At 44.3% G+C, this 27,900-nt stretch overlaps 3 protein-coding genes and 1 long non-coding RNA gene across 11 annotated transcripts; 2 read left to right on the top strand and 2 right to left on the bottom strand.

Moving 5' to 3' along the window:
* The first annotated feature begins 85 nt into the window (after positions 1 to 85).
* On the top strand, positions 86 to 19,351 carry LOC124313087. 3 transcript variants are annotated; one of them, XM_046777807.1, is made up of 9 exons: positions 86 to 199; positions 276 to 2,054; positions 2,646 to 2,720; positions 12,401 to 12,765; positions 14,202 to 14,492; positions 14,590 to 14,686; positions 17,783 to 17,958; positions 18,073 to 18,238; positions 19,128 to 19,351. In XM_046777807.1, the coding sequence occupies exons 4-9, from the start codon at positions 12,418 to 12,420 to the stop codon at positions 19,313 to 19,315; spliced, it is 1,266 nt and encodes a 421-aa protein (XP_046633763.1). In that variant the 5' UTR covers positions 86 to 199; positions 276 to 2,054; positions 2,646 to 2,720; positions 12,401 to 12,417; the 3' UTR covers positions 19,316 to 19,351. The 3 variants fall into 3 exon arrangements, with proteins under 3 accessions (XP_046633763.1, XP_046633764.1, XP_046633762.1); XM_046777808.1 differs by lacking the exons at positions 86 to 199; positions 276 to 2,054 and having other exon boundaries at positions 2,633 to 2,720; XM_046777806.1 differs by lacking the exons at positions 86 to 199; positions 276 to 2,054; positions 2,646 to 2,720 and adding an exon at positions 4,676 to 4,995.
* LOC124313713 lies at positions 6,114 to 27,887 on the bottom strand. The gene is made up of 3 exons (XR_006911018.1): positions 27,697 to 27,887; positions 13,428 to 13,440; positions 6,114 to 6,125 (listed from the first exon to the last, which is right to left on the bottom strand). It is a non-coding gene; the product is annotated as an uncharacterized LOC124313713 (long non-coding RNA).
* On the bottom strand, positions 20,166 to 22,427 carry LOC124313086 (glucose-6-phosphate exchanger SLC37A2-like). Its single transcript, XM_046777805.1, has 3 exons — positions 22,269 to 22,427; positions 20,984 to 22,123; positions 20,166 to 20,885 (listed from the first exon to the last, which is right to left on the bottom strand). Exons 2-3 carry the CDS (start codon positions 22,113 to 22,115, stop codon positions 20,671 to 20,673), a joined length of 1,347 nt encoding a protein of 448 aa, XP_046633761.1. The 5' UTR covers positions 22,116 to 22,123; positions 22,269 to 22,427; the 3' UTR covers positions 20,166 to 20,670.
* On the top strand, positions 22,477 to 27,763 carry LOC124313115 (leucine-rich repeat-containing protein 28-like). 6 transcript variants are annotated; one of them, XM_046777853.1, is made up of 8 exons: positions 22,477 to 22,569; positions 22,669 to 22,805; positions 22,870 to 24,003; positions 25,874 to 25,924; positions 26,662 to 26,764; positions 26,919 to 27,148; positions 27,221 to 27,343; positions 27,583 to 27,763. In XM_046777853.1, the coding sequence occupies exons 2-3, from the start codon at positions 22,671 to 22,673 to the stop codon at positions 23,995 to 23,997; spliced, it is 1,263 nt and encodes a 420-aa protein (XP_046633809.1). In that variant the 5' UTR covers positions 22,477 to 22,569; positions 22,669 to 22,670; the 3' UTR covers positions 23,998 to 24,003; positions 25,874 to 25,924; positions 26,662 to 26,764; positions 26,919 to 27,148; positions 27,221 to 27,343; positions 27,583 to 27,763. The 6 variants fall into 6 exon arrangements, 3 of the variants coding, with proteins under 3 accessions (XP_046633809.1, XP_046633807.1, XP_046633808.1); XM_046777851.1 differs by having other exon boundaries at positions 26,919 to 27,154; XM_046777852.1 differs by having other exon boundaries at positions 26,868 to 27,154.
* Positions 27,888 to 27,900: the final 13 nt, after the last annotated feature.

Here is a 27,900-nt window from a genome sequence, read left to right as displayed (position 1 = left end):
TGGAAAGTTCACACGCTATATAGATTGAAATTTTTTTGTCGATTGCCCACCTAAGGTTTATATACGGAAGTGTCGCCTACGCAGGATTATTCATTCCGTCGTCCGCCACCCAATCGTTCACATCATACTCAATAACTCTACTCGCCTCGACAGTCGATCATAAATTATTGGTATTATGACTCGCCATCTGATCTTTGTGGTTAGTTATTTTTAAAAATCATTTGGGGTGTAAAAATGGTCCTAAAATAAATTTTATTTGTTTGAAATTTCTCGAGGTGTTGGTCGGAGTGTCCGTCTGGATGATGGAAGCCAAAGCTATTCCGGCCATCAAGCGTCGTCCGTCGTTGCAGAGTAACATGCGCTCCTTGTTCAGCTCCTTGGAGGTGGACGACATGGTTCATTCGTCGGCCGTTCCGGCGATGATGATGATGCCATCCTTCGTCTACTACCACGTCATCTCGCCCTTTCACAGCCCCTTTCACCGGATGGCTAAATCGATGATGCCAATGTGGTCGAATTTCGGGTTCGAGTCATCTGAGGAAGATGAAGAAGAAGAAGAAGAAGAAGAAGAGGCTGAAGAATCAAAGAAAATTGAAGAAATAGCAAAAGTTGAATCAAAGAAATTAGTAAAAGAATCCGGAATCAATCAATCATCCAGCGCGGAAGAGAAAGAATCCAACGTGGAATCACCACAAGAAGAAGAAGAAACTCAAACTGAAAACGAACAACAATTCACCACCGAAAGTGTTACAGAAGAGACGCAATCCATTGATGGAAACGAGGACCAAGTTCCGACGACGGAATTCCCAGCCGCCAATACGGAATCGACCGATCCGCCAGCCACAGAAGAAGAGAATTCGATTAATACAGAGGCAACAACCACCGAATTTCAACAGATGGACGATAAGGCTATTATCGTAGAGGATCAACTCTTGATAACAAAATCGCCCAGTCATCCGGTGCAAACGTCATCCGGAAGGTTGTCGTCGACGACTTACGTGTGCAAATTCGGCAAGTGCCAGCACACGATGGAAGCCAAAAAATTACTGGAACAAGAAATCGAAGCCGAATTATGGGCGAAATTGTAACCACCCCATCAATCCAAATCAATTTTTTATTTAAAAAAAGAACTGGCTTATATATAATAATCCTAACTATCAAATTTTAGATTTATCGACAAATGAATTTTTATAACTTGACTGATTGACTATTTTGAAAGACAACAACAACAACAACAAAAAATGGTCTGTGGTTTTTGTCCTAAATGGTTTCGCTCGAAATATCTTTCCTGTGCATTATTCATTGTGACACCTGTTGTCCGATTATTAAAATGGGAACTTGCGATAATTACATAATGGGTAAATACCCTTGCACGATCTTGAAAACGTCGGCCCCCCTCCTTTTGTGGTGTTCCTCTCTATGAATTTGTCAACCTTGGATCGAACGAAAATAGCTGGCTGATTATGGCAATGCACGTTTCCTATACTGGCATTTGATTGCATTCTTCTCTTATTTTTTTTTATTGTTGTTTTCAACTGCCGTTGTTTGTTTGCTGAACAATTATTTAGCGTGGTTAGACGAATGCCTCGGTTTGGCCTTGGGAAACATCTTGCCATTCGATAATTAGAGAACTTATTGCGTTGTTGTCTAATTCGACCATCACGTTTCGTGAAATCGTCCGTTTCCATTAGAGCTGATGCGCCGTCACGAATCTCACGATCAACTGACGTGCGGTCACGAATTATTTATTCAGCATCAGCTTTTGGTTGAGTTGGCCAGATGGCGCTGACCGTCGTCTGCATTCCGAATTCAAAAAATTTGTTTTTGGTGGCTGCTGGAAAAGAATTTAGGAATTGCATAATATAATAGACGTGAATACAAATCTGTGTACACCTCAGCCACACATGACAATTTAAAAAGGAAATCAGATTATTTGTGTGCATTCCTTGTTTTACTAAAACAACGAGGAAAAGTTCCTAGAAAATGTGAATCAAGCATGGCTGGTGTGTCTGGAGTGTCGGCAGCGTATCGCATCAAATATCCGGTAACCCCAGGTAAAAAAATGCATCGTAATAGCAGATCTGACGTATTCTAAAAACATCCTTGAGAGTGACGAGAGAAAAATGTCGAGTAATTGTCACGTTGTTTGTGAGAGAAGAACTGCTGGTTCAAAGACCATGAGATCTCATTATCCCTGGGCTCTTTAAAAACTTACTTTCATGTGTCTCGTCACTTCATCAGCTACCCTTTCACCAAATTTGGCATTCCCCCCTGCTTGTTAATTTAATTCCATGTTGAGCCTTGATTTATCGCTGTGCATGAGAATTTGCAATGCAGGCATGTTGAAACAGCGACAAGGTCATTCAGATATAAATGAATTCCTCCACCCTGTAATTTTCCAACGAAACAAAAAAAAAAAAAGCAACAGCAACATGGCTGTTGATAATATTCTCAGTTGTGGACGAGAGTTGATTTGAAAAGTTGCCTGCAGCCAACTTGGTTTTTGAAATGCTGTAAATTGTGAATGTAGCTGAGCAATTCGGCAACTTGTCTGGGCTCAACTTTGCCATGTTTCAGCATCAAATGTGATAAGAGACTCTTGTGTGACATGTCACCTCTAACAAATGTATGCAACTTTATTTCAGGTCTGCTGGGTCAATAACTCTATATACGACCACACACACGACGCTGGGGGCCTGCAAAGTCACAGCAGCTAAAAGGTAGGACAAATATTGCCCTGTGTTATGTAGCGCACATGTTTCTCTCTGCTCAACTGCTGCACGATGAGCTGCTAGCCAGGCAGCAGCTGCACGCATGGTTATATGTACATTGTTGTATCATCTCTCCCCCCGCCGTTATTATGACCGTGGGTAGTATAAAGCATCAAATCAAAACTTATTGAGCCGACTGCTGCTGCTGCTGCTGCTGCTATACTGTCGTCGTGAATCTTTGAATAAGTTTGTAGGACCTCGTAGCCTCTCGTCGACCCCCCATGGCTGGCTGATAAAATATAGAGCGACTCTCTACTACATCATATATTGCCCGCACATATGCGAGGAGAGCCCATCTCCAGTCAGCATGTAAAAAAAGGAGAGCAGCAAACAAGATGGCCAAAAAGAGATGGAAGGGAAAAAAGCTATTCGCACACAGCAGGCCCGGGACTATAGGAAATAAGAGCCGTCGTAAAAATAAAGAAAATAAAGAGGAAAAAACAAACACACACACAACTCTTGGTTGCTAAATAAGTATCAGCGAGCCGGGGAGAATAATAATAACAGCGGCACAGCCCAACACTGACAGCACAACTTTCGAGTGGGGAGTATAAAAGACTCTCTCTCTCTATAGTATATTTCCTTTTGCTTTTTTCTCTGTTGTATTTTTCTAGGCATGTTTTATGTAGGCCTAACTCTGCGTACGGGTTCGTAAAAAAAGCCGAGTTTTATTTTTTTAAATACAAAAAGGGAAGATTTTCTCATTAAGACTCGACTGAATAGTTTGCTTGCACGAAATGCTGCATCAATTAGGAATTCTTCTTGTTGGCCGACCCAAAGTGCTTTCTTGCCGGTATATCCCCCAAAGGGGATCACATTCGTCTTTTGGCCCAACAGGAAAGAAATGGGATATTCTTTTTTACTTTTTTGTTTGATTTTTTCATCGGGTAAATGTTTCCCAATGCATATGCAGTTTGGTAGCTATAGAGACTATGTCTATTCTCTCTTTTCTTTCTGGTTGTGTGTGGGGTCGATGGCCATTGGGTGATTCCGCACCGTTAACTAAGATGAACAGCTCGTGTGAAAATAAGTGTCCTTCTCTCTATAGCCTGGGATCTATACATTTTTCTTTTCTTTTTTGGTTTTGTCCAGGAGAAAGAGAAACTCTATCTGTCTACTACTGCTGCTGATACTGGGGTGGTGGTGGTGGTAGGGGGACTATTGGATTGTCAATCGATTAGACTGGTGGATATGGAAGGCATCGGTGCGTATCCATTGAGAGTTTCAGAGAGAAACCGGCCAGCTGCTCTCTGCTGTGTAGTCTCTTAGCTGTGTGGCCCCCCTTCTCTATGTTGTGTAAGTGACGTCAAGAGCTTCGCTCGCGTCCGTCCCTCTATGTCCCCAGTGTATCCTGGTGTTGTGTTATAACTCCCTCTTCGTTTCCATTTCACAGTTGACCGACTGTCTCGGCCGATAATGGGTCCCAGCCCAGAAAACTTGACGACCTTTTTTGTCTTTTCATCTCGTTTGGTTTCTTCTTCTATTTTCTCCACTGAAGAGGTTTTGGAAAAAATGGTTGACGATTGGCAAATGTCAATTTACCCGATTGGGTGTCACCTTGACGATAGAGACTCGGGAGTGGCTGATTTTTCTTTTTTGTGAGTCGGATGACATTTGCGCCAATGTCACTGATGAAAGGTACATCAAAGACTGGTGGGGGGTGGCCGTTTGGGATGGATGAGCGCAACTCGGCGTGAACCGATCGGTTGTGCTACACATTTGACGGAAAAGTTTTGATTTTCTGCGAGTTGCGTTTTGATGGCAATTGGCGGACGGGATGGGTTGGTTGTGTCGCCCAACTCTTGATGAAAAAGTTGGCCATCCTCGTTAGTTTCATACCCACCCCACCACCACCCCGGTTCAAGCGGAGGGGTTGCCGCTCTACCGTTTCACGGCGCCGCGTTAGTGTCTGCTGCCACTTCCGTCCGTCCACACACAGTCAGTCGTCAACGTGACGCAGTTGAAACCGGTCGCTTCTTTTACCCGTGTCTTCTTGTGCGAGTGGAGCCAAAGTGTTTTTCTAAATTTCTGGCTGAAAAGTCTCAAAAAGTGACGCGATGGATGTGCCGTTCATTTTTTGAAAGTTGGGAAAAAACCAAATTTAATTTTTTTGCTGATTGATTTGGAAGAAATTTTAAAAATTTGATTTAAAAAAAAAAAACGATGAATCGATGGTCGTCTTCGCTTGGATTCGCCCTACTGCGCCTCGCCTTCATCTTATTGGGTCAGTCGCTCGAATGTATTCAAATATGCCCCCGTCAGAGTTGAGTTGAGTCGAAGCGAATCGAGCACAGATGGACGTTTGCAATCAGACACTGAAGAAGGGGGATATGCGCTTGCATTAAGAGTTTTTTCGGGATTGGATCCCCCCCAGCAGCTGTGATTGACCGGAAGTTGCATGTCACGACGGGCGGCGGGTTGGATTGAGAAAATCCATTCCATCGGGAAATGGAAAAGAGAACCGCAATGCGTGGCGGTGATGGCCTATTCCATCAGGAATCTTTCCGTTTTCTCCCTCCAGTACAAGTCGAATGAGATTTCCATATTTTCGTGATTGAACGACATGATGGCGGGTCAAACAAATTCCCTTTTGGTACGCCTGTACCCCAAATTTTCCCCCTTCGGTCGATCCATCGCCTCGTTGTTGTTTTCCAGGTAAATAACTGGGTCTGGGTAGGTGGTGGTGGTGGGTGGGTACCCTTTAATTAGTGTTGCACACCCACACGAACTCTGCGAAGAACAAGGAAGCAGATTGAACGGTGTGGTCCTTTCTGAACTCGGGATTAGACTTGCTTATTAAACAGCAGATTGGGATGAGGGGGGATTTTGAATTAGTAAGGCCGTTGGGGATGAGGTCATCGTGAAATATTAACATCCTTCCGACTTCACCACCGGGACTTTCTCTCTCCCCCACACGAACACAAAAGGGGTGATTGTGTAGCAAGGATCTATTGAATTGGGATTCTGGTTGATTGTTGTCGTGACAGAGAGAGAGCCATGGGGGGTGATGGGGTCTTGGCTCCTTTTTTTTTCTGGCGATGGATGGATGGATGCAGTTGTTGTTGTTGTACAACAACATGTGTGGTTTGTGTGTCTGTGTGATCGATGAGTGACATGGGGTGGATAGAGAGAGAAGAAGATGGTCATACGACTGCCGTGTTGTACTATACAGTGGAATAAGCCGTTTTTGATCGATTTGCCACCCTCGACGGACATCAAGTGGCGCCCCTTTTTTCCCTCCTTGTAAACAATAGAGTGAAGAGAGAGAGAGTCTAAGGTAAATGTTATCGCTAAAGCCCCCCTCCACTTGTGTTCAATATACGCTTGTGCAACTTTTTTTCCTATCTCTCGTCTCTTTCCCCGTGTGTTTGGGCTGCCCATCGCGCGGTAACTTGATTATCTTCTCCGAACGGCCAGTCACTCGGAAAACTCCATTTGCAGTCGTTGTGTGTGTGTGTGCAGCACTGCAAAGTCCCCCCCCCCCCATCCCTAAGTATCTTTATTGGATTACACTTAATCTAGACATTTGTTCTTTTTCTTTTCTTCTCCAGAAAATCGGCTTTCCTTTTCCCCCCCTGTTGAAAAATTGAGATTGTCCGATAAAAAGTCACTTGAAAAGAATTTCCAACTTGCGTCTTAAGGGGCGTGAATTAGAACCGGACGGACCTTTTCCCCCCCATTTGAAGAGCAAAAATTGTTTCTTATTAATTTTTTCATTCGGTATTGAATACGTAGTCAACTGCTTGGGTTGCCGTTGACTACGACGACGACTTTGCTGTTACCTGGCGGATTATATATTTTTTCTCCTCCAGATGCGAGTCGAGTTACTCCCTAAACTGGAAACTTTTATCCCCCCCCCCCTCGGGTCGGTACAGAGAGAAATGCCATGAGAGGAGAAATGGGCTTCCAATTTCTCATAACTACAACCAAATTTCTGTTCTGGATGAGAAGAAAGTTGAACAAGTCATCCGATCAACAAGTTGCCCGGCCAGAGATAATTGGAACAGTTGCCGGGAGGACTCAATTCCGACCCGTCCTCCCACATTCGTCTAGTCCCCGTTAGTGACTCGATTTCTATATGTAAAACGCGTGGGAAAGAGACACAAATAATAAAAAAAAAAAGAAATTGAACCAATTTATTCAATTCTGTTTCGCCTTTCGTCGTTGTCGGATGGTGAGACCCTTTATTATTAGATGATGATATGCGGCTGGCACCACACGTCGATTCGATTTGGGCTTTTTTTTTGCAGACTTTGACGCCGTGTTATTTTCTCTCCCCCCCACCAGTCGACCCATCCGACAATGGCAAATCGCATTCAATGGCAGTTGACGCTAATGCACGGCCCTCCCGTTTTCATTTCTGACAGTTGTGAGAAAAGAAGAAAGAAAATAAAAAAAAAGACAAGAAATGATTTCGCCCAGCGTGTGTATGGAATCGTCGATATTATCGATCCGTTTTGGATGGAGGCAGCCGTGAATCGAGTACGAGAAAATACCATCGATCTCTTTTTCTTCTTCTTCTTCGTTTGGCTATCGGGAAAAAAAAAATAATAAGAAGAAACGCTGTCGACATCAAGGTCCCTTATTCTCTCTGCCCCTTTTTGCACGAAGCTCGTGCTGCTGCTGCCGAGGAGGAGCAGACAGAGTCCATCTAATGCACTTAGATGTGCTCAACTAAATAAACCAGACGGAGAAGAGAGGACGAGGAGAGATGGTAGACACATTTTTGGCCAAAGGTTTAACATCCATCAGGGTCTGAAGCTGCTGCTGCTCGCTATCATCCATCACATTCAATATGAAAGATGAACGTGATGGATCTTAGGACAACCTTTTTACTACTACTACTACTGTCCTTCTTCACCTGAGATGATGTAGAGGACCGTCTTAACTCTCTTTTGCGCTTGCCATCAATTCGTTAAGAGCTGCCTACTCTGGTTCCATGATACACGGAAAAATGAAACACTAGCCTTCCCAACCTCGTAGATAATAAAAGTCGAGATATATATCTAATATAATAAACTGAAATTCCGTGTAAGCCGGAAAGGGAGGGCCGGGAATCATTTCTTATATCCAATCCTCTTACATGCAAAGAGTAATACCCCCTGCTCTTTTCCTCCCCATCCACTATATGTAATATTTTGATTATAGATATCATGTGAAACGTTGTTGTTGTTGTTGTTGTTGTTTCTTCGCTGCCGGACAACACACAGTGTCTTCCTGTTTGTGGTCGATCCTCTTTCATGTCGCCCTGGAAACGGCGTTTCACTTTCCGACATTGGACACCATTTTCTTTTTGTCTTATTCTTTAAAAAAAACAAGAAATTCCCGCCGTTTCTTTTATTTTTTTTAATTCGAATTTTGTCAGTCCCGACGGGTTGTCATAAGAGGGAAATGATTGGAAATGTTGTTGGGCGCAGATGGCGGATCCTTCCTCCTTTTTCTTTCAGGACATTGGCGGCCGCGGGAGATATTGGACGTGAGTTGTGCGTACGTGTGTGTGTGTGTGGCGGGTTCGCTATTTTATTGATTGATTCCATTTATCTTTGGCGCCCCGTCGGTCCGACTTTGCCCATCTCCGTAGTAAAAGATCCCGGATAAATTCATGGCGTATTTATGCGCGCGGCCATAATATTCCGTTATTCATCCGACCGTGTGATGGATTAGACCAGCAAAACCAGAATCCCGGCCGTCTAGAAATAAAAAAAAAACGGGGTGTGGAGCGATGGGAGGAGCTGCTGGGCAGTAAACATATTACACATCAATATTATTTAGAACCCGGAGCCGGAGCGAAAGCGGAGGGGGTATCCATCAGTGCTGTGCCGATCTGTCACCACCAGTGGCAAGATCGGATCACGCGCAACATTTGCTTTCGTCTTTTCTTCTTCTTCTTTCTCCATTTGATTTTGTTTGCCAGTCTAAACTGGGGTGGGACCATCGAAATATCATCCGTCATCTTTTTTCCGGGCAGCAGCAGCAGCCGGCTCCTTTCTTTTTCACAGATGGATCGATGGATGGGATCCCAAAGTTTTTTCCTTCTTCCATCCAGGGGTGTGTGTGTGTATACAACAACTCCGGATGAATAGTTGCATTTCTTTTGCCTTGAAGGATCTTTTAGCTGCCGCTCAGTCGACTGCGCGCCTTTCTTGGCCAATCGAATTAACGCAAGTTTTTTTGAAATCATTTTATTCCGCCGTTTTGCCGTTGCCGCAAATCCGGATCCAGCTCTTCCATCTATTTTTCTTCTTTGCGGAGATTAGCTCCTGTCGAAATCATTTGTCTTCCGGGGGAGGGCTGGAATTTTTTTCCCGTTTGTATTGGCCAATGTTTTTCTTTACTTTCTGCTCGGATAGGCGACTGGAAGGTAAAAGCGTAGAAGAAGGGATGGATCGGTTGCGTCGATATCCGGTTCCGGTCGATATCCACCGTCTATGCTATGCTATGCTGGAAGAGCCATGGTCGTTCTGGCCTAGTGATCAGTGAATTGTGAACGCTACACTACACCAGACTATAGGCGGACACACAACAATTCCTCCTCCTCCTCCTTCTCCTATTTTTCGCCAAAAGAGACTTGGGTGGGTGAATGTCGTCGTCGTTTACGTTTCCGTTCGAATGGATCAAAATAATAAAATAAAATAAAAAAAAAAAGTAGAAAAAGGGAAATATCCTGCGACTGTCGCACTGGAAAATGTTTTTCCGCCGCGGGTTTTCTGTGTGTTGTCTTATATTCCACTGCTGATGTTATTATTACTGCTGCGAGGATTCCCGGGCGCAGACACAAAATTTGAATTGGAAATGTTTCAATACATTCCATCCGCTTTTCTACGCACACAAAGACTGAGGGGGGTTGTTTGTTCATCCGCCTAGAAATCAGGAAAACAAAAAGGATCCTGTGCTTCTTGTCTTTGCGCCACTCGACGACAACAGGAAATTCGAAAACTAAATTTAAATCAATTCAAATCCAAATCCTTTTTGTTTTGTTTTGTTTTGGGTTAATCACTTGAGAATCAGGATCTTGTGATTATTTTTGCTTATTCCGTGGGATTTTCGTGTAAAAGCTCTCGCCGCCGACGATGATGATGATGATGATGAAATGTTATTCCGGTTGAGGGAACAAAAACCGCCTCTTGGGGGGGAGGAGGAGAAACGGGGGGCCGCCGCCGGTCCGCGCGAGTTTTTTAAGGCCGTCAAACTTGTGTGTGTGTGTGCGAAGGCAAAGAGGATTTGCTCGTTGCCGCGCTTTTTACGCTGACGATGATGATTCATCATCATCTAATTTGAGGAGGGGGAGCCGCTCCGTTAAGGAGTCGATCCCGTTGCCCTGGAAACCTTCAAAAACCCACGACTTACATTTCTTCTTTTTTTCCCCTTCAAAATGATAATCAAGATCCTTTGCCATTCTTTTTGTTTCATCAATCTCCTCTTTCCCCACTGCTTTTTGTTTACTTGCAGCGGGACGAGTTATTGATTACGTCAGCATTTTTTACTCGTTGGGATTTTAAAATGAAATAAAATATAAAACAAGAAGGCGGAAAAGTTTGTTTTTGTATTTTTCGGGTGTCTGACTGTTTCAATTATGTTATCTGCAGTCTCATCGTCTGCCAAACGGGACAAGACAGGAGGAGGAGGAGTATTTTCAATAAAAGATCCTTCCCAACTCCCCACCCGTTTGGCTGTCGCTCCCGGGTCTGTCTTGGTCTGTCGTGCATTTTTCAATGAGACGAAAAACACAAGTCGAGACTGTCTGTCTGGTGGACTTTTCTCCAAAAATAAAAATAACGACGCTAACAACCGTGTTTGATCTTTTTCAATCAGAAATGACATTGTGATCCTGCCATCAGATACATGCAGGATGCAGAGATGACATTTCCCCCCCATGTCGCTCCTCCTCTTCTCATTTTTACATGGGGGCCCCCAAAAAAGCAAAGAAAATCCTGTTTTTGTTTCTCTCGGACGGGTTAACGGCTGGGAATATTAGACGATGCACATTGCCCGTCATGTTATGTGAGCCCCCGCCCCGCCGGAGGTCACGTGACGGCCAAACAATTTTGACTTTTTCTTTCTTGTGTGTCGTGAAAAATGTTGTTGTTGTTCTTTGCCGGGAGCGGAGAGAGAGAGTCTTGCCCTCTGGGCGGATGATGATAATCATCTCGGATGCAACAACAAAAAAACAAGAAGGAAGAGGAGGGGGACCGGGACTCCTGTCGGTCGTAAACAACTGGAACGATTTTCCTTCTTTAGGAGAAAAAAAAAAAAGGAAAAGTTTTACGTATGACATTCTTCAGGGATTATTCTTTTCTTTTTGTGATCCTTCGTCGTTTGTCCCGTTGGCCTGTGGTTGTACGATCCTTATTTTTTATTCGGTGGCCTATCGATTCCTTGTTTTTTTTCATCTTGTTTCAGCCCAAGGATCGCCTTCCTATTTGTGTGTGTAAAGATGTTCTCAGTAAAGAATGAGACGCAATCAAGAGGATCGCATTGGAAGTGGTAACAACGTGTTATTTGCTGTTGGTCCACGAGCTTCCAAATTCAATTGAAGACACAAAAAAAGAAGTTGCAAGGATTTTTTTTTTACTTCTTTCCCACGGGGCGGTTGGCCTTTTTTTTTTTCCCCGCGTGTTTGCTGTTGGTTCGCCCGTCAATGTTTGTCGACTCGCCGATCCTTCATCTAAATTTGATCCCGAATTTGATTTCCATCTACAGCGCCTAAACTCTTATTAGTATACATCAATCCTTTTTGATGAATCCTTGCCGATTATTTATTTTTCTACATTTCCTTCGCTTGATTTCGTATTTTCCGCCGTACGTATGCCCAGCCAACCGCGGCCATTATAATGAGTCGTAGCCTCCTCCTCCCAGCACTCGCCCTTAATGATGGATCGATCCTTCGCCAACACACACGACTCGGTTTTCTATTTATAATATCTCTCTCATTGTTTTCCATTTTATAAAGAGCCAGAGGAGAGAGTCTCTGCATGCGAGCGCGCACGTCAAGAAACAATAGACGCAACAAACTTCTTTTTCGGCCCAGGATCGACAAAAATCGAACTTTTTTGGGGGGTCTTTTTCAGAATTCTTTTTTATTTGTATTCTTCTTCTTCTGTGTGTGTCGATCCCAATAATTGAGGAGGAGCTTATCGAACTTTTTCTTTTATGCCGTGGAGATTATTCCACACTAACCTTTCAGGGTTCTTCTTTTGGCGTTCAGACCCCGACAGAGAAAAACTTTTTGGCCAGGAACGGAAAAAGGAGAGGGAAAAAAGTTGGATGGTGATTCGCGTGACGGCCCATGGTGTAGGACGGCCGTTTCCAGCAATCAATTGGCCGGCGAGAGTCCGAATTGAATGGCAATTGATTTTTGGCCCATTTTTCAGTGATTCCTTCCCCAGTCCAGGGGAGTCTGAATTATTCATGAAGGCAAAGAGTCCTGGGCACGGAATTTGTTGTCTACGTGGGAGGCATGTCGAATGAAGGCGATTTGAATGTGTCAGTCGAACGGCCAACGAGATTTTGCTCTTTCCTCCTCGTCCTCCTCAATCGGCAATTGGCCAACGGTGTGACGTCACGTAGGCAAATGAGGACTAGAGAATTGATTTCAACCATTTCTTTCTTCTATTTTTCTTCTTCCGTAGGATTCGACTGGCACTTGATGATTGAAGCTCACAAGGGTCGCCATCACAGCGCCAAAGGAGGAGGAGGCGGAGTGGCCAGCACCTTGCTGGGCGCGTCACAGCATTGGGATAACAACGTGGACAAGAGTTACAGTGGCAGCAACGCCAGCAATGAATCAGCGGCTGGCCATCAGCGAGCGCCGCTCTTTGACTGGGAATCGAACGCCTCCAGTGCCGGACCATCGGCCACTTCATGGGCATCGTCATCGGATCAACCAAAGACGGGCGACGCCGGCCAGCATCATCACGGCATTCAAGAAGTGACGACCACCCTGGGCCAAACGGCCTTCCTCCATTGCCGAGTCCGTTACCTGGCCGACCGCAGAGTAAAAACCAAATTTGAAATTTTTTCCTGGATCGATGACGCCACTAACCGCCAAATTTGAATCAATCGATTTTTGATTCCGGCCGGAAAATAAAAAAAAGGGGGTGTCGGCACCACATTGAGAGTGGGGTGGTCCCAGCTGAAGCAAGTGCTCAAGTGTAATAGCACTAGGAGCTCTCTATAGGTGATAGCACAAATTGAAGCTCATTCGTAAGCAGTGCACTGCGCCGGCAGAAGGAATCAAAGGATCTTCTTCTGGGTGGGGGCTAGATGCACTCCGCCGGATGGATGGGGGAGTCCAAGGTAGAGAGAAAGATGCAGCTGCATTTATTTTTTTATTGACACAAGCGGGCGAATAGGAAGTAGAAGAAGTACATGCGACTGTGTGTTATTTGATCTGATCCATTTTTATATATTCCGTCGATTCCGCTTACTCCTCAATGTGCACACGCACAGTGCTCGTGTGGGTGGGTGGTTGGGTATCAGCATAAAAGATTACACGCATAAGAAAAAAAAAGACGAATTGGAAGAGTAGGATTTTTTTATATTTTTTCCAGTAGGATCTTAGATCCTGCTGAGCAACCGAGAATAGTCAACTTTGTCTAAAGAAGAAGAAGAAGAAGAAGAAGCAATCTTCCTCCAGAGAGAGAGAGGCTTCTCAACTTTTCTCTTTTGCCTCTTCTTTTTTTTTTACCTTTTTGCAGACCCCGGCCGCCGAGTCTATATAGGATCCCGTTCATGTAATATTCCGTCTGCATTTATGATTGCCTGCAGGGATCAAAGTTTTTGTTTCCAACCGTCACACATTTTCTTCTTCCTCCTCTTCTTCTTTCCCCTTTTGGGACTGGCGGAGGGCGCCGGCATTGTGTCGGCCGGAATCAATTTGCCCGAGCCCGGAACAGATCACCGATGCCTTATTATTTTTAACCTCAATCGGCTTTGACTGCTGCTGCTCCGGTTACCAGGAGCGACCGTTGCTATCACGACCCATTTTATCTTTTTGTCTTTCTTGTTCCTGTTTCGTTATTTCTCTTATTTCTCCTTTTCTTTTTCACTTGGCTGTGAGCTGATGTGCGTGTCTAAATAAATGGTCCGCCGCTTTGACTCCAGCAGCACTCGTTGGCGTGCCGGCCCCAATGAAACCCTATCAAATCCTCTTCACCTGGCCAGCCCAGCAGCGTGACGTCAAACTGCCGTGATTGACGATTTATGGATCCCCCCACCTCCCAACCACCCACCAACTCTTGCTAGGATTTTTTCTCGTTGTTGAGGCGATTTTGTGTGTGTAGTTTGTATTATATTGACCTCCCCTTCTCCTTCACCTGGCGCGGCCAACTGCCTTTTTTCCCACTCGCTCTGCTGGCGTGTCTAATCTCTTTCTTTTTTAAATTTGATTTGATTTGATTATTTCTTTTTATCCCCAAAAAATTGGATCAGGTCCTTTGGATGCGTCAGAGGGATCTCCACATTTTGACTTCGGGTCTTCACACGTACACCAACGACTGGAGGATTTCGGCCGTCCACGTCACGGTCCGCCAGCCTCCGCATTCCGGCCCAATCAAATCCAGCAGCAGCAGCAGCAGCAGCTTTCCTGCCTCGCCGTCGGCGGCAGTGGTGCCGCCAACGGGATTCAGGTCGGCAGGATCGAGAAACTCTTCGTCGTCGACTCCTGGTGGCGATTCTTCCGTCTGGGACGACGAGGAAGGCGTCTGGAGTGAATGGACACTGGTATGATACACTGGCCGGATCTCTAATCGTGATAATGTGACGTGCTAGGATCTCTCGCGTTCATCATTTCCTTGTTGTTGTTGTTGTTGTATTGCAGAGGATACGCTCGACAGAGGCCAGAGACGCCGGCCTTTACGAATGTCAAGTGAGCACTGAGCCGAAAATCTCCAAGATCTACCGACTGCACGTCGTCGGTAAGCTACCCACCCCTCTTTCCCGGCCGATTTTCTTCTTTTCCTTTTCCTGGGTCCCGCTGTGAAACATGGCGACGTTTTATTTGATTAAACTCGGGAGGGATTTGACAGTTTTCTGGCCGTTTTTATTTATTTTACGGCAGTATCAAAATAGAAGAAGAAGAGAAGCGTCGAGGCGCGTCGTTTGATGTCGAAATTTTTATAGACGCGTCTAACAAATAATAAAAAAAGTCACAAAAAGAAAACAACCGGGCAAAGGATCGATCCTTGTACACACTAGGAAGTGGGGGGGGGGGGGGGTGTGGATCCCGATCGTCGCGTGCGGGATTTTCTCTTATTTGCTTTTGATTTTCCAGAGTGGGTGAAAGAGTCGGTCGGTCGTTTTGAGCTGGACGCGATTTCGAGTTATTACCACCCCAAAGTCGTTGTCGACTCCCCTCCGATTTTATTGATAATCACCCGGCGGCAACAGCAGTCCCGCTGCTGAGCGTGACTTTGAATCCGACACGAGAATTTCGGGTTCCCGTTTTTTTTTCATTTTCGCAATTCGCCCGCCTTTCTTCTTGTTTCTTTCAGGGAGTCGATGCAAATAACGATGATGGCGTGTTACGATGTCGACGTGACATTTTCGGCTGTTTTTATTGATAAGCGTCTCCGTTATAATATGGGAGAACCGGGTGCCGTTGCGATTTAACGTCCGACTGGGGACTCTTTTCATCCAGAGAGAGAGAGTCGAATCTTATTTTTCAATAATAAATAATCCGCACACTGTTGTACACACACACACACACACACATCCCAGAGGGGCGGGAAACGCTCGTGAATGATTCAACAGTGTCGAGCCACTCTGCACCCATCAAATCGCTCACCAAATAAACAGACGCCCGTCGTCGACTTGTCTAGAACCAAAAACACAGACGAATGAGAGAGAGAGAAAAGCTGCCAATCCTCTTTTCTCTCTTCTGTTTTCCCTTTTTACAGAAGAAACATAAATATAGAAAAGGATCGGGCGGATGGAAAAAACTGTTCTTGGTTTCTTTTTTATCAATTCCAGTAAAACGAGGATCCATCCGTCACTCCGAGACTTCTCCTCTCCCGCAACTTGCCATCCAACTGTGCTCAACGTTAGTCATTTGTCAAGAGGCGTAGGGGGGGGGGGGAGCTGTGAGTGTCGAACATTTTGGGCCGGGTGTTAATGCGATCCATATCGAATCGATTGTTATCTTATATCAAAAAGAAATAAAATAAAAAAGGAACATTTTTTTTTGGCTGGGCTACAACAAATTCCACGGGTGGTTTGAGCTGCGTCTGTCGTGTTTCTTTTTGTCTACACGTTACACGATTCCTCCTTACTCTTGTCTTTCTTCTTCTTCTTCTTTTTCTTTGTATTTTTATTCTTTTATTGATGACCCCAGGCGGATACAATAAACCCATTCGATCCACCCCCACGACTCTTTAGGGGGTATATATATAATACGATAAGGCTCCCGGGGCCTCGGGGCTGCCAAGTCCCTCGTCACAACATCAATTTTACAGCTGCTGGCCTGCCCGGTAGAGCTTCTTCTTTCTTTTGTTGCTGGGATTGTCGGTGGCCGTCATCATTATCACCGCACGCTCTTTCCGATTGATGATTAACGCGTACTCGACACACACAACCAACCCATCGGATCTCGAGATTATATTCCCCGCATTGAATTGGAATTCACTTTCAGTCTCATTTGTTTTGTTTCGTTTTGTTTTCTTAGTCGATTTGATGGTCGGCCATTTGCCGGGCCGGCCAAAAGTGCTCTTTGTTTATACGAGCTCTTATCTTTAGTAGTTGAAATTGATTGGATCCCGCACCTTATCCCTCCTCTCTCTGCTGTTGTTGTTATTTGTGTCTGGGAAAGGAAAGAAGAAGAAGAAAGAGACACACACACTCGGTCGGTTTGAATTGGTTTTGATATGGATGAAGCGTCGGGAGCTTTATGAGCTAATCATATTCGCCGGCTCTCTCGAAATAGTCTGAGGGGATTTTATTCCTTCCTTCCTTTTGTGTCTTCCGCCACTGCTGTCGGGCTTCCACACACACACTCGGCGGTGGCCGGCTCTTATTTATTAATGAGGAGTTTTGCCCGCCGGAGCAAGTGATGCTGCTGGCTCGCTCCTTGCCCGGCTGGCCCTGGCTGGCTGGCCAACAACACACCAAAAGTTTGGGCGCAAAAGTGACTCGTTCTCTCACTTGTTCTTCTTCTCCTTTACAGGATCTAGGATTCTAGGAGTCACTTTCTTTGAAGAGTTACTTAGGAGAAGGAGCGACTCTTATAAGTAATGCCATCACGTGTCGGCTCCTCTTATTCTCCTTGTTCATAAATGCCAATTGAATTGAATTCACTTTGGCGCCCTTTCCTATTTCAAAAACGTCAATGGCGTGTTTCTCCCCTTTTTGGGAGACTTTTCTGAACGGCCCGGGTCGTCAGACGGGCCACAAATTTTATTTTTATTTTTTGCGGCCGGTGAAATGTTTGGGTTCCAACCCCGTCAGTTTTTATTACCCGTCTCTGTCACGAATCGATTCCGGCTATAAAAAGGAAGAATTTCTTCCACCTTTTCACATCCAGTTGGGAAAAATTGCGTCTATGTTTAGACGGGCGCGGGAAGTACGGCGGCGTTGGCATTGTGTTATCCAGTTATTCCTGGAAATTATTTTTTCCAACGAGTGCAGGAGCACAAAAGTCGATTTCACTCCGCCATCGTTTCCGGCTGCGGAAACGTCTGAGAAATGATGGAAGAATAAAAAGAGCCGACATTTTTCTTTTCACTTTTCTTTTTTGGGTGGGGTTGTGAAACGTGTGGGAAGGTTAATTGGATCTTCCAGGAATATTCAACCGTTGGGCTTTTCTAGGGAATAAATCGATTTCGATCCGATCCTATCCAACTCGTTAAGTTTGACACGTCAAAACTTCTTGCCTTAGCTATATTATCTCCCTGCAAGATAATTCCGGCCGAATTTCGTGGGTGGTGGCCTATAACGTCGTTGACCTCCTCCCCCTCATAAAATAAAATTGCCAATTGATTCCAATTTGACGCCATTTTTGTTTTTGTAATTTCCGCCAGTGTCGAAGGCGTCGATCCTGGGCAGTGCCGAGTTGTTTGTCAAAAAAGGCAGCGACATCAATTTGACTTGCGTCACAGTGACGGACGAGCATCAGCAGCCGCCGTCGGGGCTTCTGGCCGCCAGCCCGCCCGGCAACAAGACGCCGCACTACTTCACCTGGCACCACAACGGACAGGTAAATGACAAAATAAATAAATCCAATTTGAATAATTGCGTGTTCGGCCGTGTTCAGCAGATTAAAAAATGTTGTTCTTTTTTTCCGTCCGTCCGACGTTCGATGTTCTTTTAGGTGTTGAATTATTCGGCCCGCGGCGGGATGAGCGTGACGACGGACACAATCGATGGTCAAAGCCGACTCCTGCTGGCCAGAGCGGGTCCTCGTGATTCTGGCAATTACACGTGCGTGCCCGGACCGGGAGCCACACCGGCCTCTGTCACCGTCCACGTCCTCAACGGTAATGGATGAGCCAGACAATATCGTGCGCCCAATTTTCCTTCCATTTTTCTCTTTCTTGTTTCACGTTAATAATCGTAACTTTGCCGGGAATTGAATCAGCGCTATAAATCAATTCGCCAAATAAGAAAGAAGAAGAAGAACAAATGGGAGGAGCCATCCAGCAGATGGCTCTGACCCTTTTGACTTGATTTACAATTGATAAGTTTTTTACGGGGAAGGATTTTTTAGCCTTTCTTCTCGGCAGTTGCCGGGATTCTTGGCGATAATCTCTTTAATCGGTTATACGATCGGCAATCAGTGAATGCCGCCGCCGCCGTGACGCAAGAAGCGACTAATGTTCAGGTCAGATGAAAACAGCCAACAAAAAAATGGGAGGAGTCGACTTTTTTCGGGGTATTGGACCGTGAGTGTAGCAGTCGACGATCAATACGACGGTCCAAATCTTTCAAGAAAATAATGTACACGGCAGAATCACAGAATCAAAGTCGAGTTTTGAAAAAAAAAAAAAAAAAGATGAAAAAAGATTTTTAAATTTTTTGAACCAGTCGCTCCGCTTTTTTCCTCCTTCCTTTTTGGTGGCGACGGAATAAGGAAAAAAGGGGGAGGAGGTCGTATCCTCTTGATGGATAACGACACCATTTGGACGTGAAACAGGCACTTTGAGCTGGATAGTTTTTCCGCGATCCGTCTTAGTATACAACATCTCATTTTTATCGCCCACATTTCCATCATTTATTCCTTCACAAGAGTTGATCATCATACAAATGGTTATTCATCGTTTATTTTCTTCCCCTATTTTTTTAAGGGGGTGTAACAAGCAAAAAAATAATAATTCCGGAATCAATTCCGGCCGGAATTAAATTTTTTTTTTCTTAATTTTTTTTCAGGTGAACAACCAGCGGCGATGCAGAGGGATAACGCTGGCTGCATGGCGACACCTTGGTGGAGTTCTCTGCCTGGCCTGACCACGAAATCAACTACCGGCAGTTCCTCCACGTCCTGCTGGACGGCGCTCGTCACATTGGCCGTTTCATCGTCGTGGTTGACTCGATTTCAGCTCTGCCACGTCACTTGACCACTTTGACCACTTGCCACGTGAACCATCACCTCCTAAAATAAGAAAAAAAAAGTTCAATAAAAAAAAAAATTAATTTTTTTTCAATGTCTTTTTTCTTATTCATTTTTTTTTAGTCTAAAAAAAAGTTTTGAATAATTTAATTGGAAACTCTTGTCGATCAAAACCCAAACAGTCATCGATGGCAAATTTCTTTCAACAACCAAAAAACCTGTAATAATATTATTATTGTCTTTTTCATGATCTCTTTCTCGTCACTTAACCTATTATTATTATTATTATACTATACATACAAATTCCTTTTCCTTTGTGTTCCCTTAACTGTCCACTTTGTTTAACGTCCTTCAATATTAATAGCAAAAGAAACTATATCTCACCCTCACCCAACTTACAAAACCACAACCCATCCAATATTATATAATGATGAATATGAAATGAGCTCCTTTTTTTTAACATTATTCTGTTTTTTTTTTTCGGAACAAATTTGTATTTGCCGGAGGAGAGATGTTGTGAAGAAGAAAAAACCCAACCCCGCCCACCCAAAAAAAAAAAAAGGAGAATGCGATAAAAGATAATTTCTAACCATCTTCTTTCTTTTCATTTGATTTGCCTTGTCGACTACCAACCGATGCCATTTCCAAATGGCAGGGAATAGAAACGAAAAAAAAAAAAAAAAAAATGGGCGGTAGACTGTGTGGAAACAGCCTAGAGCTATTGATATGGAGATCATCTTTATTGTGTGATATTCAAATCGAAACGTATTATACGACCCCCGAGATGGGAATAGAAGGAAAAAAAGGGGCCGTCTGCGATCTGTTGGGTTTCGGGCACGTGCCAAGTCTTGGGAAAGAAGAAGAAAAAGGCAACTTTATTTCGACTTAACTTCCATACGTACATACATTCATACGTACAAACTGTACACACATACAACAACAACAACAAAGAAAAACATCAAACAAAGACCCTCTCTCTCTCTCTCTATCCTTTTTTATTATGCATCACATTCAAGTTGCTCTTTTTTCTTACCCTCCGTGTGGGGTTTCTATAAGCGAAATAAAGAAAAGTCGATTTTTTCTTCTTTTTTTTTTTTTTAAGTTTACCTTCTTCGTGAATAATTGAAAATGGCGTCGTGAAAGATCCACCGAGAAGAAACTCTGGGAGGCAGCTGAAAAGAATGGATCTATTTTTTTCTCCTATTGTCATGGCAACGGGCGGGGCTCCATTGTATCGGGTAATTGTTGTCGGTTGTGTTCTTTTATTTTTATTCTTTACTTGTGCGATGGATATATTTATAGATTTTTTAAAGGTGCCTAAGGTGCCATTATAGTGCGGTTGTAGAGGAGGCAGGAGAAAAGTCAGACTGGGCGGCTTGTGGGTTCGTCGTCGTCGTCATCGTTACTGCTGGCCTGACTCGAATCGCTCAAGGCGGCACGTAACAGAGCCACAGCTCCTAGCGATGACAGCACCACCATTAGCAACAGAACGCCCATCCATCCCCAGCGATGGGCAACAAGACCAATGATGGGGCCCTCGATGACCGTGCCTACACTCCCGGCTCCGTTTACAAGTCCTGGACAAACAAACAAAAAAAAACCCAGAAAAAAATAAAAATATCCAGGTCAAAGTTTAAATTACAAACAAACAAACCAAAAAAAGATAAAATCGAACCTGTCAAAGCAGCTCCGGCTCCTAGTCCGTTTCGTTCACCCAATCTGGCTGGAATGGATCCACTGAGAAGCGAGTCAGGTCCGGCATTGGTGGCGCCGGCCAGCACCAGGCAGATGATATTGATTGCGGCTCCAAATTGGGCCGTCACGGCAAACAGGAGCAAAGACAAACTGCTCAAGATGGTCAATAGACACAGCGTGGGAAGCGATCGGCCGGCGAAGAGTCTGGGCGTCAGGAAACCGACCAGAGCGCTGCCCATTCCGCCGCCCACTTCGAAGGCCGTCGACATCAGGCCGGCTTGAACTTTGTCGTAGTTCAAATAGTCGAGCAGGAACAGCGGCAGCCACATGTACATGCAGTAGCGGACGACTTTGAGCGTGAAAACGGCCAGCGTGATCTCGGGGATCAACGGAATCGCCCACAGACTCAACCACGATTTTATCGTCGACGTCTTTTTACGAGCGACGATTATTTGACTGGACGACGACGACGACGGCCGAGCTGGGCCCTGTCCCATCTCCTCGGGACTGTAAACCAGCCCCAGCGTTAACAGGGACATCAAGATGGAAAAGCTGGACGGTATCAGATAAGACAGTTGCCACCCGTAAACGCTCAATGTCCAGACGGCGAGCCCAGTCCCGCATATGCCGCCCACAGAGCCGGCCGTCGAGAAAATGCCAAAGATGGTGTCCCTCTGCTTGTCAAAGTAGGAAGCCAGACATTTGGAACAGGCCGGCCAGGTGGGAGCCAGGCAAGTGCCGCAGAGGAACAGCATCAGGAGGGAGAAGTGAAACGAGTTGGCCAATCCAAAGAAAGCCATGGAGAGTCCTGCCGAGAAGAGACAACAGGCCATGGTCTTCCTTGGGCCTTGGTGGTCGGCTAGAGGTCCTAGAAAGACTTGCATCACAGCATACGGTAGCAGCAAAGCAGTGTCCAGCATGCCCAGTTCAAATTTTGACAAATGCAAATCCTCGGCTATGTCTGATTTGATGACACCCAAAGGTTTCTTCAACAGGTATGTTGAGCCAAAGCCAAGCCACAACACAACAAAGACTAGAATTCGGTAGGATTTCTTGGACATGGACCGCAGAGGGTGGACCAGTGCCCAATGACTCTCTGCCAGGATATCCATGGCTTACCCTGAAACATACAGGGAATGAAAATGGACGACATTAGGTTCGTGTACGAAAATGCGAACTCGGTGGCAAGAACTGACGTGAACTCAGCAACTGCATTGCTGTGACAACTAGAAATTGAGCAACATGAAACACCATATGCAGCTTACCTAATGCTGTTGACTAGATTTTTACGGAAGGAGGAACAAGGTAAATAAATACTATTTTACAAAATGTTCAAGGAACTATTCACATGTTAATAATGTTGAAACGTTTAGGAACGTAAAAAATCTCTTTTTAGTGACATTTTTGGGCAGTCGGATTACAATCAGCTGATTGCTGTCGTCTGCATATGAAAACAAACGCAGGCGCCGTAGCAACCATACGCGTCGAATCGAACGAACGAACGGATTTATTTTACGAATATCTGTAATCTAAATTTAGCACGAGAAAATAAACAAAACCACCGAGGTAAATATAGAGATTTTCGCTTGGCCACTTGACGATTGGCCAAGATATTCAATAGAGGTTGTGCACATTGTCTAATCACCATGTATTGCTTGGATTTAGAAATGGTTCAGGAAATCTCAGAAAGACTTATCCTTCATTGGAACTATCGTGGATTTTCCTCATTTCCAGACGAATTGTGCGTCTGTGGTAGTCATGTGTGTGAGCTGTATCTGAAATACAACAACATTACACGCCTGGTGAGTACACACAAAGTGGTGGCCTCATTTCCCCGTTTAGACTAATTTTTCGTTCTTCTCACAGCCAGATTGGATTGATACCATGACAAATTTGACAAACATCTACCTTCAAGCCAATTACCTGACAGAGTTGCCTGAAGCGATTCAGTTTCTAACCAGTTTAAAGACGCTGGATGTCAGCCAGAATCATCTGTCCCAAATTCCAGCATCGATAGGGAAACTTGTGGAACTAAGGAGCATCATACTGACTCAAAACAAACTAAGTTATCTGCCCAACTCACTGGGAAATCTTCCACACCTCACAACACTACTTTTGAGTAGCAACAGATTAGCTCAGCTGCCAGATTCATTGCACCAGTGCCTCCATTTGGAGACCCTCCAGCTTGACTTCAACAACTTTACTAGTTTACCAAGTTTCCTGACACGCCTTCCACGGCTCCAGCGATTATCAGTCTGCTCTAATCAGCTTACACAACTGCCTCACCTACCCTTCGCCAGCTTGGAGCGTTTCCTCTGCGATAACAATCCCAACCTAACTTACCTACCTTACCCGCTGGCTTGCCAGATGAATCGACCGCCAGCCCTGCCGCTGGCCACCCGTAACGTTCTTCACATTTCTTGCCATGGATGTTTCAAGCCATCCGGAAAGCGAAGAGACCAAGTGCTGGCGCCCAATGTTCTCGTCAAAGATTCACCAGAAGGAATAGCTCTCCGTTTCCTGCCGGATATTATCGACATTCATGGCTCCAATGCGCCGCCCAGTTTGCTTGAGCTCACTTTGCGGTCCATTTGTTTGCGGATCTTTAACGAACCGCTCGACACGAGTTTCGACCGGAAGAACCACCTCCACCACTTCCAGTCCAACTATCACCTCGCCTACGACCGGCGGATCGGCGAATTTTGTCTACCGTCGACTCTAATTCAACTTTTGCGGGACGGCCCAGTCGCCATCTGCTTGGCATGTGGGGCGTTCATCTTCCGCGGGCCGGCACATCCGGTCTTTCTGTCCAAATTCATCGTTGAAAACGAACGTGCCGTCCAGGACCTCCAGTCGGTGGTCTGCTCTTTACTATTCTGCTCGGCTTCCTGTTTCCGGACGGCCGCCACAACTGCTGGCGCCGTGGCAGCTGCCGGACTTGAAGACCGACTCGATTGGGAATGCATCACACATCTCGCGACAAGTACCAATTAGTTGGTGGTAAGATATCTTTGTCGAAAATGTGTTATTTTTTTTTCTTTTTTGCTCCCCCCTCTCTTTCTTTGACTTCTATTTTTACTCCAGCCGCCGCCCCAAGTGGTTCCGAGTACATACACTTGAGTGATGAAATCCCGGGGATATTTTATCCACGGCCAAAGGAGAGGAAGAAGGATGGCATCGGTCCCTATAGACAGATATATTGCGTCATTCGTGCTGGGGGGGGGTCGGGTGCTGCTTGCCGGATTAATGTGAAAACAGTTCGTCGTTGTTTACTTCTCCAAAAACACACAACTTTAGTCTCTCTACTTTATTTGTTAGCTTTACCTCCCGCCAGCTAATCTAATTGGGGCCCCCCCCCCCCCCAAGTACAGCATTGTCGGTGTGCTGCTGCTGCTGCTGAGAAACGAAGTTGTAGTATCGCACTTGTATCGCCGAGCGAGATGAGAGAAAGTTGAAAATTGAAATTGCTTCAGGTGCGCGCGCGCAACTGCGATCGATAGCAAACGACTGCAACATCTATATATCCGAAACGCTGTCTTGGTAATTTGCTTTGAAACACAATAAATAACGATTTGTTGGCCGCCACCACCCCTTAGTCTCTATGTACGGGAGTTAGCTATTAGTATTTTAGGTTTTATTTTAGTGGGCGCTTGCGGCGCAACATCTCTCCCCAACCCGGAAGCAAAAATGTGTGCGATTCCCCTGTCGGTGTGGCCGACATTTGGCGGCCGCTTTTATGGCCGTTGTAAATCATTTTTAGGACCGCTCAAAGTTCGTGTCAAAATGTCAACAACATCGGTCGTTGTTTTTCGCCACTGAGCATGTAAGAGCTCTTCCAAAGTGAAAAAAAAGAAAGTTGGATGACGGAAAAAGAAAATTCTACTTAATAAAAAATAATAATAAAAAGAGGTGCCATCCGATAAATAAGCAACGCAATCACACCCCGTAATAGTTTCTCATTCATTTCAAAAGGCAGAAAAAGAAAATATATTTGATTTCTCCTCTTTTTTTTTCGGGGGGTTGAACGCTCGTCCTGATTGAACTCTTGTGATGTACGACATGTAGCCCGTGTATTGGCCGCTAGTAATTTCTTCCACGTCGATGACAATGTCAAAGCTGGAAAAAAGAAGAAAAGAGAGAGAGAGAAGAGCTGGGCTTCATCCTCTTACGCTTCTCTCACTGGTGCAATCTTTTCGAACATACAATGCCCCACGTAATGGCCCAGAAGGGCCTGTACTTTTATAGCGTCGATCGATCTGACTATATATATATATGTGTGTTTGCTGTCCCGCTCGTCGCTGTGTAATAGTTATTGCCAAAAAAAGTGATTTAAGTGACTTGCACAATAGAGCTGCAGCAGTACAGCTATCTCGCCTTGTAAATGCAATAACGTCGAAATCGAATTTATCTCCTTTTTTTCTCGGTGATCCGCCAAAATGTTGTTCCAAAAGTCATTCGCAGTGCCCGTCCCCCCTTACATTTGTATCACAATGCCAAATGGGTACAATAGACAAATCTTGATTGATTTCCAGACCTGAGGGTATTAGACTATTAGCCTACTTTCGATTGAATTTCCTTTCCGTAATCTGTTTGAATATTCATCCACTTGAGATGGACGAATTGTTTCCTTTTGGGCTCGTTTGGAATTTGTAGATAACCTCGCATTGCTGCATAGCAATTTGGTTAGGCTTCACCTGACCCATTTTCTAGGTCCGTCTCAAAGAATTCTGAGCAGACAATCGACGAGGAATTTCGACTTTGACCTCTGTCAGTAGTGGGTGTAACTTGCATTGTGCCTGTAATAATAATATGGTAACGTGATTCATCAATTTTTCAGGGACAGATTCAACCGTTACATTTCTTTTTCTAGGACGACAGCATTGGACAAATTATTCATTGTACAGCGAACAGCTGATTGCAGGTAACGTCTTTAAATAATAATTACAAAAATCTAATTCTAATTCATCGGTCGAGAATTGAAATATTGAATAATTTATTTCAAAATTAACAACTACAAGGGAGTAAGCGGATAAAGAATTTTTATTTTTCTACCCACATGGTTCAGTCGAAAATGCACAATTAATGACTTAACTCATTTATGCCAGGCATCGTCATCGACAATAGAAAGTTTCTCCAGTGCCCGACAGTAGAACTCCACTACATACGCGACAATAGAACTCCAATAATTTTTTAACTGTCGGGCACTGGAGTTCTGTCGGGTATTTTTAACAATATCTACAAAAGGAGTTCTTATGTTTTTGGAGTTCTACTATCGCCATACCGATCACACCAGCGGTGAAAACATTTTTGGTACTGAGGTACTCTATATATGTAATATTTTTAATGCAAATCAGTAATGTTATTTAAGATCTACAATATCACTAGAATTCAAAAATTCAATGTTGTGTCTCAAAAAAACTAAATTGCGTTTTTGGGACTTGAAGTGTCAGAGGTGTCCAATAGATGACATAGGTGTTCTTGTTTATCATGTGATGGCCGATTGTTGAGTCAGGGGTTGTCAAAAGTTTTCCTTATTTTTTCCATGAAAGTTACCGATGAATTCATCACTTCAAGTTTATTTCTGTGCAACTTGTTTGTAATGTGATTTAGGCCTATGTGTGTTGGATCAGCTTACATATTTCTTATTTTAACGTGTAGGAAGGAACGCGAAAGGCAGCTGAAACTACAAGTAGGCGAAGTAGCCTACAATCAATTCTTTCATTATAAATCGTCGTTCTGCTGAATGCTTCTATTAATACAGGTAAAAACCCATAACAGCTTAGTCACAATTGTGTGAATACCTAGATTTACATTTATAGTTAATATTCATCGTAATTATTTGGAGTATCCATTGATGTTGGTAGTTAGGAGAATGATCTGAAATTGCTAATTAAAGAATTTGTGTGTTGGGAAAGCTGCTTGAGTAATCTAGTGTCCATCCCCACTTGATTCATTTCGTGCCAGGCTGCCAGCTAGTGAATGGCGTGAAGAATTCGAATGAAAAGTTTAGCTGCTGCGTGCTGTCAGCAAGCAAGCAATCCAATTGATGTCCACCAGGTGGCGCAAGTGTCTTCAAGGCCCAAATTCGGCCATATTGATCTATAACGCAGCAGAAGTCGGTCGTGACGTTTCGCATGATGAAAATGTAAAGGTATTCTTTGTTAATTTCTTAGGGTTATAAATATTTATTGTTAAATTTCGATGTGTAAATTTACAGGTTCAATACCAATTTTTCAAATCATCTAACTCGGATTTGAGTGCCTGTTCATTTAGCCGAAATGTCGTACCTCGTGTGTCTTGCTGCCTGTACCCGTACGTCTCGTCCCATGCAAAAGCAAACGTAATTATTTTTATCCAATTTCCTAGAATTCCTACTTAAGTACTTTGTTAATATGACTAGAGATCAATTTGCAATTTGAATACTTTGCCAATTCTAACTTCCTTTGTAAAATTTGAGATATCGGAGAGATCTGTTGGACTGCGTAGTTTTGTCTTACTCCTTGTATTCTTTTGTCATAATGAGTCCTGTTTGTACACACTGTGTTTCCCCAATGGTAATTTTTTTATTTTCTTTAATAGGTCCGCTGTTGGTTACTTTGTTGCAGCCTGATGGTGTAAGATGTGATGAAGACTAATTGAACTGTTGTATGCAGCGTTTTTATATATTACACAGCGTTATATTATATTATTTACTTGTGCAATGTGCAGTATACGATTGTGGCATTCTGACTCCATGTCAGATTTGACATAGTCGACAACTGCTAGATTAAATTCCGGTTTTCTGCACCAACAAAATAATAACGGCACATGTTATTATCGCAGTTGGGAAAGTCACAGGCCCCCCCTCCCTGGGGGCCATAAATTATATATGTCGTTATGATGAAATAAATTAAAATA

The sequence above is a fragment of the Daphnia pulicaria genome, chromosome 9, assembly GCF_021234035.1.
Source record: "Daphnia pulicaria isolate SC F1-1A chromosome 9, SC_F0-13Bv2, whole genome shotgun sequence".
NCBI classification, from domain to species: Eukaryota; Metazoa; Arthropoda; class Branchiopoda; order Diplostraca; family Daphniidae; genus Daphnia; species Daphnia pulicaria.
The sequence above is the reverse complement of the archived record's forward strand: the minus strand, read 5'-3'. Positions and strand labels throughout refer to the sequence as shown.